Source organism: Doryrhamphus excisus, linkage group LG11, assembly GCF_037039965.1.
Source record: "Doryrhamphus excisus strain RoL-2023G ecotype Guam linkage group LG11, RoL_Dexc_Guam_v1.1, whole genome shotgun sequence".
NCBI lineage: Eukaryota > Metazoa > Chordata > Actinopteri > Syngnathiformes > Syngnathidae > Doryrhamphus > Doryrhamphus excisus.
In genome coordinates this window covers 382,041-396,131 of record NC_136367.1, presented here as the reverse complement: position 1 = coordinate 396,131, position 14,091 = coordinate 382,041, and the positions used below count along the sequence as shown (strand labels likewise).

Genomic DNA, 14,091 nt, shown 5'->3' with positions numbered 1-14,091 from the left:
CTTAGTTTCATTTAGCTAAAATTAGGACAACGCCTAAATAGCAGCGCTTTTTTCCAAACTCTCCTTGAGTTTCTTTTTTTTCATTAAATTATCAACGACATGAATATTTATTCTCATACTGAATATTTCTTTTTATTGCAATTGTTATTTCATTTTGGTAATATAGTGAATGAATTTTACTCCAACTGTTACCAACTTGGCCAAATGTACTGTTTCTTGTTCAATTGAATTGATGTCCTTAACTTATATCAAGTATTTACATTCTATAGCATGGGCATCATGCTAGGAATTATTATTATCATTATTACAAATCTATATTTTAGAAATGTTTTCTTCAAGTTTAAAAAACTGTTTATTCCAAAGTTCATCGATTGCATTATTCTATTGATAGAAACGACATTTATAATATAATATAATTCTATTCATTGAAAGATAATTGTAGAAAAAGATGTTAAATATGTATACTTGGTGAAATGGAAATGTTGTGACTGAACGTTGCGTTGCGGTGGGTTGGTGTCGCTCGTCTGGGAGGAAGTCTCCTCGCTAGGACGTTGGGGTCCTGCTGAAATAAAAAAGGCAGGACGGTCGAGGCTGCCATGTTTACACACGGCGGTCCAAAGCGTTGCTGTCTTATTTGTGTTTACGTCTCCGGCAGGCGTGCACGTGTGATGTCCTCAAGGAGGTCAAAACATCCAAAACATGCGCGCACCAATATGTAATGCATGCATTCCGATTGAACATGTTTTTCTATTTAATCTGCTACTTGACAGCATGGGACACACACACGCACGCACACACACACGCACACACACTTCATATTTGTAGCTACAAAAAAAGGCATTAGAGGGAGGTTGGAATCATAAACAAGTTCATGTTACTCAGGGAAAAAAAGTCTTTAAAATGGAAGCAGCGTAGTCTGCATTCCCCACTGACGCACACACACACACAGCAAATGAAAATAGACACACATGCCTCACAGCAGACATAAGATGGATGCGCTGGCACGCGTTCAAAACACTCAAGCGCCAACACGCAAAGACACACACACACACACATACACACACACACTCTAGTGGCACCATGTTAGCCCCTAATCACAACCCCGGAGCTTGGACATCAAAATGAAGCAAGTTTTAGGGAGGGTGTGTGTGTGTGTGTGTGTGTGTAAAAAAAATCAGGAGTAATTAACGCATTTTCATATGCAAATGTGATTAATGCAAAACTACAAAGTCATTATGCAAATGCTCTTTTCCTTGAGCCTCTGTACAAATATTCGCCGCTCAAATCAGGGATCAGTCTCGCCATCGTTCTTTTTTTTATCACCCCCCCCCCCCCTCACAGAGATAATACGTAAGTAGCATGTGAAGTTATTTGGAAGTGGCACGGTGTGTGTGTGTGGCGTGCGTGTACGGATGGCACCGCCGCCACGCCGCTACGCCGCCACGCCGCCTGCCTACTGATTGCGGGCTGCTTGGCACTGGAGCGAGACAAGGAAGCGGGCGCACAGGGGAAGGTATGAATATGCAAGAGCCTGATTGCTTTTCATGATTAAAGCCTATTTAATATGCAAATGAGAGCAAGCCAGGTGATTAAAGGAGCATTGGGTGGTGGGGCAAAAAAAGGTGGGCGGGGGGACGTGGGGGATTGAGAGGAGAAGGGGGCACCTTCACATCCAAAATGTTCCAACCGTCCACGTTTGACCTCTTTGGACGTGCAAGGTCATCGCAACTTTTGGCTTTACGGCAACTTGAACGCTTTACAGCAGGAAGAAGCTTTCGGCTTTCAGCTCTTTTACTTCCTGTCGCAAATAACCGAGTCCTTTCCGTCCTCGCCATCCTCTCCATACACACAAACGTCTAGAAAATATCCCTCTGATGGAGACATTCTGCTGCGACACGCAGGAAGCCACGGGAAATCATCCCCAGTGATCACGGGATGCCGACTCCGCCTACATCCTGGCCACCGCTTTCTGTGGCCCCATGGGGGCTTATTTTGCAGCCATGCTGGGACAGTGAGTCAGCAGCTTTGTTTGGCCACTAGACTGTACTAGACTGTACTAGACTGTACTAGCCTGTACTAGCCTGTACTAGCCTGTACTAGCCTGTACTAGGCTGTACTAGGCTGTACTAGCCTGTACTAGCCTGTACTAGCCTGTACTAGCCTGTATTAGACTGATGGTGTGCAGGACTGCTTTGCTCCTAGCAGTCACATGAAAAGCCAGCCTCGCCAACCAAACAATAAGTTCTGTTGTGTGGTGATATCACATGACGGTACCGTATCAACACATTTATATCCTCATTCCGCACCACAGCGCGCTTCAGATTTTGCAGCATCTAGGAATTAATAAATCATATTGTTCCGTCTTTGAATATGGCCTACCGTCCAAAAATATGCATTTTTAATCAAATGTTCCATGGAATGGAAATGAAGCATTTGAAGGATTAAAATGGCTGAAAGGCACTAATGACATGCAGTACTCTACCCTGGTCACTGGGTGGCGGTATTGTTACTGTAATGTTGGCCGAGACACACGTGGATTAGACTTGATCGCCGGAACGACAGGCGACTGTTACCCAGCGTTACCCAACGTTACCCAGCGTTACCCAACGTTACCCAGCGTTACCCAACGTTACCCAGCGTTACCCAACGTTACCCAGCGTTACCCAGCGTTACCCAACGTTACCCAGCGTTACCCAACGTTACCCAACGTTACCCAACGTTACCCAACGTTGCCCAGCGTTGCCCAGCGTTACCCAACGTTGCCCAACGTTGCCCAACGTTACCCAACGTTACCCAACGTTACCCAACGTTACCCAACGTTGCCCAACGTTACCCAGCGTTACCCAGCGTTACCCAGCATTACCCACGCAAAGCTGAAACTCGACCCTGAACCCCTATGAAACTATGAAAAGTATTTCTGGGGGAGATACAACAAAAAAAGTGGCCTTACGCTGAACGACGCATCGCCTTGATGGTTGTTGGCGATGTCTTACGTTATCCGAGCTGAAGAACATCGGTCAGAGGATGGCCTTAGCATGGCCTTAGCATGGCCTTAGCATGGCCTTAGCATGGCCTTAGCATGGCCTTAGCATGGCCTTAGCATGGCCTCAGCATGGCCTTAGCATGGCCTTAGCATGGCCTTAGCATGGCCTTAGCATGGCCTTAGCATGGCCTTAGCATGGCCTCAGCATGGCCTTAGCATGGCCTTAGCATGGCCTTAGCATGGCCTCAGCATGGCCTTAGCATGGCCTTAGCATGGCCTTAGCATGGCCTTAGCATGGCCTTAGCATGGCCTTAGCATGGCCTTAGCATGGCCTTAGCATGGCCTTAGCATGGCCTTAGCATGGCCTCAGCACTTCTCTACCAAGCAAGCCTAGGTTTGTTTTCCCAACTTCAACAATGACATCCGTAACTCAAACCCTCTACTGTTGCTTTCTTCCGCCATCTCCTCCAAGCCTTAATATTCCCCTCCTTTTCATGGCAGATATGCACCACCACCCTGAAGGTACGCCAGTATGCCATTTTACTCTGATTTTTGTACGCTTCAGGAACGGATGAATGATGAAAAGCCATGTTCCACTTTGGATTACTGGAAACATCAACTGATAGTTTGGGATTCCCAGCCCTGCAGCAACACGTGGGTGTACCCTATGGCGCCGCATGATGCAGGTGCCACTACCCCCCACCCCCACCGTTCCCCACCCCTCAAAAATGTGACAGCACAGAGACGGGAACTGGACGAAAGGCGGGAAAAGAGATGTTTGCAGACGTTGCTGTCACGGCGTCGTCTTATGAAATATTTACCACCTGATCTCTTTACACCGTGTGTGTTTGTGTGTTTGTGTGTGTGTGTTTGTGTGTGCAAGGTTGTCATGATGTGACGGCGCCCGTATGTACACGGCTAAAGGTAATCCGAGGGGGGCCCCGGCGGCTGTCCTGGGATGGGTTCAAAGCCGCTGGTCTTAGCTCGCTAACACTCCTCTGGTGACATCCTCTCGTTCGCCCCGCGACACGCGTCACCCTTCACACGCACATTAGCATAGCATAGCAGCGCTAGCGTGCACCAGCAGGCACGCCCCTCAACTTCCTCAAAGTGGCACCAAATTGTACTTCCTCTGATGGAGGCCCACGCCTCCCAAAGCCTTAAGGAAAACCTCATTTCCTCCCGACAGATATGAAGGTATTAAATATAAAAGATATTCAAAGAAAGCTGCATCCAAAATAATTCCTCCTTCAATTCCTGGAAGATTGTCAGGAATCATCATCATCATCATCATCATCATCATCATCATCATCGCATAGCCTTCTCTCTGACAGGCGTCACTTCAAACCTAAAAGTGCTATAATATAATATAATATAATATAATATAATATAATATAATATAATATAATATAATATAATATATAATTTTTTTTATTACGCTGGCTTCCAAAAATAACCCCGGCACATAGCGTGACATCGTCCACACTTAAAAAGTGGTGCAGAAGATTTGAGGAAGCGGCGGAGTGAGTTTTGCCACATTGGAAGTGGCGTCCAACATGGAGCTGTTGCGTGACGTTTAGGCTCCTTCTTATACGCTCGGGAACAAAAAAAGACGGCGAGAAAAAGACGAGAGTTTTGTTGTGGCATCCGCCGGTCACACAAATGGTGCACATGTGCGGCGGTTCATCGAAAAGCGTTGTCGGCGTCTCTGAAAGGAAGCTGACGTGTGAATGCAAAGTGGCAGCTCTGAAACGCGCGTCTAAATAGCACACCTTTATTTATAGAAAATAATTCATCAACTTTTCTTTGCGTTTGGCTTTTCTCCGTCATACTCGGCTTTCACGTGACTCGTCATACGCACGTCGGTATTCTACACGTGTATTATTTATGAACATGAAAGGATATTTGATTGGGATGAATATTTCCACAAAGATCATATGGTCATATTTTTGCCCCAAAACAATTTCAGACAACAAAAATATCCGTGAGGTCCTTTTATGAATTATGAAGCTTCTTCTGTGTCCAACACTGAAAAAGGTGCACATGCAATCATTCAGTATTTTATACATATCAGATGAATTCTATACATTTGGATGACTTTATTAGAATCATAAATATTCATCAACGACTACGCCGTGCTTTGTAGTTGATTTTTATGAAGTACTAAACTTGTAGGTCAAATTATTATTGATTTATGTATTCTTTTTTTTTTTTATATTACGTCTTTCTTATTGATTAGATATTATTTCCTATGATGATTTATTTGCATAGTGTATATATTTTCATGACTCTTTTTAATGACTAATTTATTTCTGAGTTATGATAATATTATTATGGTTTTGATGATGATCATGACGTCTCCTTCTATGAAGTCCTAAACTCGTCCTAAATAGCAGCGTTCCTGAAAAAGTCATTCTTTATTAATTCTATATTTTTATGACTACAATTATATTTTTTTCACACCTTCCCAGCTATGATGAGGATGCAAACACCCCCCCCCCCAGATTATTAATCCCGTTCTCCTCGCCGCGCACAAAATGTTAATCATCTTCCTCACACATTTTATTTTTAATTTTTAATATGATTTGAAACCGGGACGTGCTACAGAATTCTAATACAGTGCACACATTTTTTTTGGGGGGGGGGGCTCCTCTATCTCCTTGTGAACCTCTTGACATGTCACCTTTGTTGGGATGTGATTTCTTTTTTCAAGAAAAATGCAGGATGAGCTACTTTAGCGCCATTCCGGGGGTGGGGGGGGTGTCTGACACAACACACGCACACACACACACACACACACACACACACACACACACACACACACACACCCGGGCCTGGCTAAGGACATGATGTGTGGTTGCATGAATCCCTCCTTACGGCCACAGTGGGAATAAGAAGGATGTTTGGGAAGGGGGGGCGTATCTGCCTCAGACAGGTGAGACGTGTGTTGTCTTTCCTTTAGGTTGGTCCCCTCTAGTGCTAGGATTAGCTACTTTCACTTTCAACACAGCGTGTGTGTGTGTGTGTGTGTGTGTGTGTGTGTGTGTCGCAGTGGGATAGAAAGCGTCCCCGTACCTCCTTTCTCCTGCTTGGGGCAAATCCCCTTGGCCGGAGTCATCCTCCTCTCGGGGTCATCGTCCCTCCCGGGGGTCACCTGGATGCCCACCTCCACGGGGAGAGGCCCCCTTCCCATCTCCAAGGAGCGTACCCTGGGGGAGACGGGGATGCTGATGGCGCACCCGGCTTCCCCGGGCTTGGAGAAGGTGCCCGGCGCCCCCTGGGCGGGTCCCCGGCACAGCCGCCTCTTGTGCTCGATGAAGACCAGGATGTCTCCCAGCGGGAAGTTGGTTTGGCACTGGCCGCACGTCAGCAGGTCGTGCTCCTCGGGCCCCGCCCTCCTGGGGCTGAGGGCGGCCGGCGTGGGAGACGGAGATCTCGTCCCCGAGTCATTGGCCTCGGCTGCGGGAGAAGGAGACAGGAGGCGGCGGTTATTTTTAAAGATGGCACACTTAGGAGGAGACGATGATGTGGGGGGCGGGGGGTGGGGGGGTGGGGGGTGAGATTACCTGATAAGAGGAACCTCTCCCCACCACACGACATGAGCAGCCCCCTCACAAGTGTGGCAATTTCATGGAATAAAACAACCAAGCCGAGCGGCTACGGCGCCAACACAAACACACAAACACCTGCTCGGCTTATCCGACACTCATCAGCGTGGGAGGGGCTCCAAAACACGCTCTTGGTGTGTGCGTGTGCGTGCGTGCGTGCGTGCGTGCGCGTGCGCATGCGTGCGTGTGTGGCCAGGAAGCTATTCATCTCTCAGTGCATGCTGGGTTTCCGGTAGCGGCCTTTGCTTTGCGCCTCGCCGAGGCCGCATCCAGTGCGTGTGTGTGTGTGTGTGTGTGTGCGTGTGTGTGTGTGTGTGTGTGTGTGTGTGTGTGCATACAGGTGAGTATAAAGAGTGTATTCTCAGCTGACGTAAAATCTATAGAGGTAAAACCTGGGGTCCTGTTAAGAGAGTAAATCTCATTCTTCACACATTTGACACGGTCATTAATAACCATCACACACACACACACAGACACACAGACACACACCCCTATGGTGCCGACGTAGTCCCTCAGCTTAACACAAATCCCTCACAGACAACATCTATTTTTTCTTCTTCTTTCCAGCGCCACCCGGGTGAAAGAGTGTCCTCTTCCAAAAAGGCTGCAAGCCAGCCGGAAGCTCCAGAGACTCCAGGTGGGTTGGTTCGGGAGGGGGTGTCTGGGGTGGGCGTGTGCCCAGGGAGAGGAGCTGATGGCTGGGAGAGAGAGGGACGCCCCCCCCTCTCCAAACATGACACCCTTAATAATTGCTAGGGCGAGATAACGAGTGTGTGTGTGTGTGTGTGTGTGTGTGTGTGTGTGTGTGTGTGTGTGTGTGTGTGTTATCAGCACAGAGATCCTAAACTCCCTTATCGCTCGTCTAGGCCTCTAAACTTCCCGTCGCAGGCTTCCTCGCCCCATCCCCAATTGGAATCTTCCAACTGCATATTTTTGCCTTATTTCTGTGAAGGTTACTAACACCATGGCCGACCCCCCGAGCACCCCAGTCTCATCACCCCAGTCTCATCCATGTTGTTGTTTTAGGAGCGTCATGTGATGCAAAGACATCACATGATGAGAAGTCCAAGTCTTCCACTGCTGATATTTCAAATTATTGAATAATTTGAAATATCATCAAATTATTGAAATATCAGTGCTCAGCATATTCTTCTGTCAAAGTGTAGCAGGTTGAAGGAGTACTCGTTTTATTGAATACAAAGTGTTTCTACATATGGTTATTCTTATTATTACTGATAATTAAGGTGTTTCTACATATGGTTATTCTTATTATTACTGATAATTAAGGTGTTTCTACATATGGTTATTCTTATTATTACTGATAATTAAGGTGTTTCTACGTATGGTTATTCTTATTATTACTGATAATTAAGGTGTTTCTACGTATGGTTATTCTTATTATTACTGATAATTGAGGTATTTCTACATATGGTTATTCTTATTGCTGATAATTAAGGTGTTTCTATGTATGGTTATTCTTATTATTAGTAATAATTAAGGCGTTTGTACATATGGTTATTCTTATTATTAGTAATAATGAAGGCGTTTGTACATATGGTTATTGTTATTATTAGTAATAATGAAGGCGTTTGTACATATGGTTATTGTTATTATTAGTAATAATGAAGGCGTTTGTACATATGGTTATTCTTATTATTAGTAATAAAAAAGTGGAAATAAAAGCTCATTTGGAACGTTACCATTGTAAACGAGCCACAGGACGTCAAATCGTCATCCAATCAGAAGGAAGAGGAACCCCATAGTACGGTTACACCCTAACTAATAACCCCCCCAACCCAGCCCCTCCCACCGCCACCCACGCATGGGCCTACGTGCGTGTTCCAGTCCACTCGCTTTTCTCCCCGGGAGCGACGATGCGCTCGGTGCCAAACATCTCGGCTGTAAGCGGCGAAGGCTGGCTGGCCGCGCGCCAACATCATTTCCATCTCATCATCTTCGGCGGCGGAGAGAAGGAACACAAACACATATTTACCTGCAGATCACAGCTTGTGGCCATAATTCATCAGGCACCGTTCCGCAAGCCTTCACATGCACACATTTGCGGCGGCGGCGGCCATGTTGCATACATTTGCCGTGCATTAGCAGCAAGACGTCTCTCAGCTAGCAACGCGGCCTGCTTGCAAGCCAGCCGTTCCTTCTTCCAACTTGACTTGCTGGCCTTTGTGCCGCTGAAGACAAATACACACACACACAGGCACGCATGCACACGCACACACGCACACGGCCTGGGGACACAAGACAGTAAATTAGCAGGCGTCGGCACCATCGCTACGCCGCCGCAATATCAGTTGGACATCTCTGGCGGGCCGCACCCCTCTCACCTGTGTGAGAAAGCACGCGTGCAAGAAGCAACCGAGCATGGAATGTTTGTGGTGGGGGGGGGGGGGGGGGTGCAAATGTGTGTATCTGAGTGTGTGTGCAGACACCCTAAGTGTAAAAATGGAAACGTCTGTAGAAGCGCCGCCGTGAGAGCCTGTCAAACACACGCTCGGCCGTGAAACTCAAGCTGCTTGGCCCTCTCGCTCACACACACACATACGCACGCACACACACACACACACACACACATGCTCACACACACACACTCACACACAGAGAAGAGCAGGAAGAGTGTGAGAGGGACTCGGGCTGCCTTAGAGCGCCCCCTATCTGCCAGCAGCAGCGCCAAAGGATGTTTACTGGAATCCTTGGACTTGCTGTGCCTTCCGTAGTCCTTACACATTAGCACAACAAGCTCGGTGGGGGGCTTTTTTTCAGGATGTAGCGATGGGGGGGCATATACGTGCACTTTAATAGCGTCTTTAAATGCCTTAAATCCCTAATGATTGCGTCCGTGCTGATCCTGGCTCGTAAACGCTGCCTCACGGGCGGCTAGCAGGGTGTGACGTGAACGTCATGAAAAGTCAAGTCGTCGTATTTCTGGATTCATGATTAGGATATTACATGTAGAATTGGAAAAGACACGGCGTGTTTTGGCACATACGGGACATTATTTCTACGTCTTTTCAATCATCTTTTTTGAAAGCAGGTAACATGAATTTAACGGTTGAGTCAAGATCGCCCCTGCTGGTTGCAGCTGGTACTGCAGTCCATCCTGCCCCTGTTGCTCCCGGATGCAAAGACAGCCTCGCCACTTCATCAACTGATGGATTATCAATCGTCCCTCTCTTCAAAGCCTGGTGACGAAAGACACCAAACCCCACTCATACGTGTACGCCCCCAAGGGTGTGTGTGTGTGAGGGGGGGGGGGGGGGGGGATAAACGACAGTGGCAACGTTGCACGCGGCTGCAATCAAATATTCAAAGTACAAGCGGCCTGACTTACTCCGCCCAGCAGACGTGGCCGAGAAAGCAGGCGTCTCGTTAGCGTATTTAATCGGCGACGAACCCCTCATAAATCTTAGATCGCCAGAATACGGGCCCGTGTGCCGCTGACTTGTAAGCCACGAGGCGCAACGTTTAAAGATAAGCATCGTCGTTTGACAAACTTTTACTTCTGTGATAAGATAGCGAGGGCGAGCTTTTTAAAGGCGCGTCAGATTCATCAGACACGCTCGGCTGATGATGGCGAAATATCCAAGTCAAACCAGGGAACAAAGTCGATGCCTCACGGCCAATCAGGAGGCGCTCGCCAATCAACGCCTGCCAGCTCGTCGCCGTCGTCTGCTAACTGTGTGTGTGTGTGTGTGTGTGTGTGTGTGTGTGTGTGTGTGTGTGTGCGTGCCATATGGTGCAAATAAAAAAGAAGAAAAAAACAACACTGACAAAAGGCGGCGTTCGCATCCCGGGAAAGGCGCATCCAGGAAGCTGCATGCTGATGCTCGGCGCCGCTCGAGCCGAAAGGCAGCGAGTGTGACTCCACTCGCCGCTACGGGCCGAGCGGCTGACATCCCAAACGCCTTCATGACGGTTTGCCAGGTGACATCGCTGATATCACCACTGTGGCGTATCGGCCTCCCCCATCTTTATGACATCATCAGGCCATGGTTTTTGGTTTTAATGGAGCTTCAATGTGCCGGAATTAAACACGGGCAGCTCCACCTCAGCTCTTCATGACAGCAGGAAACAAGCACACGCTTGTGTAGTAACTCCACATCTTGGTTGGGATCTCAAAACGACATCCACCAACGTGTTTTCATCTTGGAGAGAAGTAAGAAAGTCACAGAACACCAGCACACGCTTGCTGTCCGATGGAAAGTCCACGACTTCCTGCTACGCCATCTTGTTTCTATTCAAAAGTCAGATGGATAAAAACACGTTTTGGTGCGACGCGACGTCTAAGCAGGCACCTGCCGACAGCCGAGGCGCCTTGGAAAGGCCTCGTTATGGCTGGAAACCACACTGCAGTACGCAACGCATGCAGCGGGCCCGTTTGTTGACTTAATCTAATGGTGTCTCTGCCCCCCCCCCACCCGAGGTGATCCTCCAGCCCCAGGTGTCATCAGGTCCGGAAGCTTCCACCTTAAGGAAACAGCCCACAGTGACAAGCTCAAGTCCAAAGTGAAGTAACGTTTTTTTCATCCGTGTGTGTGTGTGTGTGTGTGTGTGTGTGTGTGTGTGTGTGTGTGTGTGTGTGTTGACCCAGTCCAAACACAAACACGCCTTCTCGCTCTCCATCTCAGCGCCTGCGGGGAGCTTGCCTTTCCATCCCAAATTGAAGTTCAACAAAAGCCCCATCAGCCAAGAGTAAGTATCGTACTTTATCATACTTCTCTACTTCTCATACTTCTACGCCAAGATGGCGTTTGGGGGAGGGTCCCTTTTCTTCATCAGCCACTTTCCATAAATTACCCAAGCCCCTTTGCGGTGCACTTGGGTGCAAGTCAGGGTAAAGGTGCGGGTCCGGTACTTCCTTTCCTGTGTTTTTGTTGTTGTTGGCGAGCAGCGAGACCCAGCCCAGCCATTGACACCCAACTTTGGGGGGGATCATTTTGTCCTGACATGTTTTAACGTTTGAAAGATGGACATAAGACTGCGTAAAAGGGGCGGGGCTGTTGAAGTTTGGTGCAGATCTCGATAAAAGGAATCACTTTTAACACTTCCTCATACATGCATGGGCCAGGACCATTTGGTGCAGATCTGGATAAGGGTGTGGATGCAGGAATGAGAAGGTTTTGGTTGGAGGAGGGGCCTTTTGTGACCTGCCGCCATTGGACTTTTATTGGCTTGAACGTCTTGGTGAAAGACGCTTGAATAGTGAATACTCCAAAGGAGACATATGCAAGCGGTGTGTGTTTATGATGGGAATGGAATGTGCCTTTGTAGCTAGCTGCCCCCCCCCCCCCCCACACATGTGATTAATGATTTGACTCATCTTTTAAGCCTCGGCTGTCGCCAACGACGACGATGCTAGGTGAAAGCTGCTCCGTGCTGCAGGCTCAACTTGTGTTTGTCAGGTCATTGTCACGGCTCAGGTTCAACCAGCAGCCACTCTGTGTGTGTGTGTGTGTGTGTGCATATGTGTGTGTGTGCATGTGTGTGTGTGCATGCGTGTGCGTGCGTGTGTGTGGCGTCTAAGAACTGGTAGGACCAGATTGAGGCCCTTCGCTCGCCCAGCATCCTGCCCTCACTCGCCTTTCTGAGCCAGGACGACTATGAAAACTTGACGTTCTCCACAGTCCGGTTCTAAGAAATGTCCCTGACGTGAGGTTCAGGTTCGACAATCCAGCCGGCTCACAGCAGGTGCGTGGAGGCGGGGGGTGGGGGGGTAAATGAAATAGGTGTCGTGTATGCAAAGCCACAAAAGACGTCAAACAAAGTGACCCGTGGCTGCGAGCGGGGGAGGGAAATATTTAACTGTTACACCAAATTTGTTCCCCCCGAGTGCCCTGAAGACACGTGAAAATATGCAAACTCTTTGGAATAATGCATGCAGGTAAATGTCACACACACACACACACACACACACACACACACACCCTGAGGTGAAACCGTACTGGGGATTTTATTTTCTTATCCCTCCACAGTCTAAAATGAATTGTCTCCTCATCCATCAAGTGACAGGAGGCGTGCCATTAAAACATAATTTGTATAAACAACGCTCTTAACAATAATAATAATAATAATAATAATAATGGTGGGAAGGAATGGCGTTCACGTCAGGCTAGTCTACACACAACACTAGACTAGTCACTGGACTAGTGTGTAGACTAGCCTAAACTCTATTCTATTCTACACTATTCTATTCTACACTACTATTCTACACTATACTATTCTATTCTATTCTACACTACTATTCTACACTATACTATTCTATTCTATTCTACACTATTCTATTCTACACTACTATTCTACACTATACTATTCTATTCTATTCTACACTACTATTCTACACTATACTATTCTATTCTACACTACTATTCTACACTATACTATTCTATTCTACACTACTATTCTACACTATACTATTCTATTCTACACTACTATTCTACACTATACTATTCTATTCTATTCTACACTATTCTATTTTACACTACTATTCTGCACTATACTATTCTATTCTACACTATTCTATTCTATTCGATTGTACATTATTCTATTCTACACTATTCTATTCTATTCTACACTATTCTATTCTATTCTACACTATTCTATTCTACACTATTCTATTCTACACTATACTATTCGATTGTACATTATTCTATTCTACAAAATTCTATTCTATTCTACACTATTCTATTCTACACTATACTATTCGATTGTACATTATTCTATTCTACACTATTCTATTCTATTCTACACTATTCTATTCTACACTATACTATTCGATTGTACATTATTCTATTCTACACTATCACGTCTTTCAACATTTTTACACACACACACACACACACACACGGTGCTCTGCACACCTCGAAGTGAGACTTTAACCCCCCCGCCATCTTTTTGATGACGATGAATAATATGCAACCCGCTGATGAAGATGATGAAGATTTAAGCAAAGCAGCCGCACTGGAAGATGATGCTAGCTTTCATATCATTGATTTGGAATTGGATTAAGATACTCTTCATCTTTTAAAGCTCACCCCCCCAATCTCCCCCACCCCCCCAAAAAACACTCCAATCCTGACCTGACATCAGAAGGCCTGAGATAAGTTATCTTATGTTACTACTTAGTTTGGAACTTTGCTGCACACTTGGTGTGTGTGTGTGTGTGTGTGTGTGTGTGTGTGTGTGTGTGTGTGTGTGTGTGTGTGTGAGAGATAAAAAAGATGTGTGTGGGGGGGTAAAAGTGTCACTTAAAGGTGTCCAAAGCGAGTAAAAATCCGCGTGTAAAAATGTATGAAGCTGTAATAATAATATCGATAATTGTTGATATTCATCACCATCCAAATAAAAAGAATAGGAGACGTCGTGGCCAGTAAAAGTCCCTTGTTTGTGTTCTCCAAATAATATTCGAAACGCCACGAAGATGGTCGTCGCCATGCAATAAAAGTCCCTTCTTTCTTCCAAATAATATTAGAAATGCCATGAATCTTC

At 46.6% G+C, this 14,091-nt stretch overlaps 1 protein-coding gene and 1 long non-coding RNA gene across 4 annotated transcripts in view; one reads left to right on the top strand and one right to left on the bottom strand.

Moving 5' to 3' along the window:
• The window catches only part of LOC131132540 (uncharacterized), a 39,234-nt gene that overhangs the window by 21,623 nt on the left and 3,520 nt on the right, over window positions 1-14,091 (top strand). Inside the window, exons 3-6 of one of the 3 annotated variants that reach the window (XR_013629377.1) lie at window positions 7,159-7,228; window positions 11,042-11,112; window positions 11,235-11,298; window positions 12,131-12,750. This is a non-coding gene — a long non-coding RNA (uncharacterized LOC131132540). Of the gene's footprint in view, window positions 1-7,158; window positions 7,229-11,029; window positions 11,113-11,234; window positions 11,299-12,130; window positions 12,751-14,091 lie in introns of those variants that run through there. The other 2 variants (XR_013629375.1, XR_013629376.1) reach the window with 2 other exon arrangements.
• The window catches only part of bcl11bb (BCL11 transcription factor B b), a 32,775-nt gene that overhangs the window by 17,993 nt on the left and 691 nt on the right, over window positions 1-14,091 (bottom strand). The window contains exon 2 of the mRNA XM_058078036.2: window positions 6,059-6,442. Within this exon, the coding sequence (XP_057934019.2) occupies window positions 6,059-6,442 (384 nt within the window). The remainder of the gene's footprint in view (window positions 1-6,058; window positions 6,443-14,091) is intronic.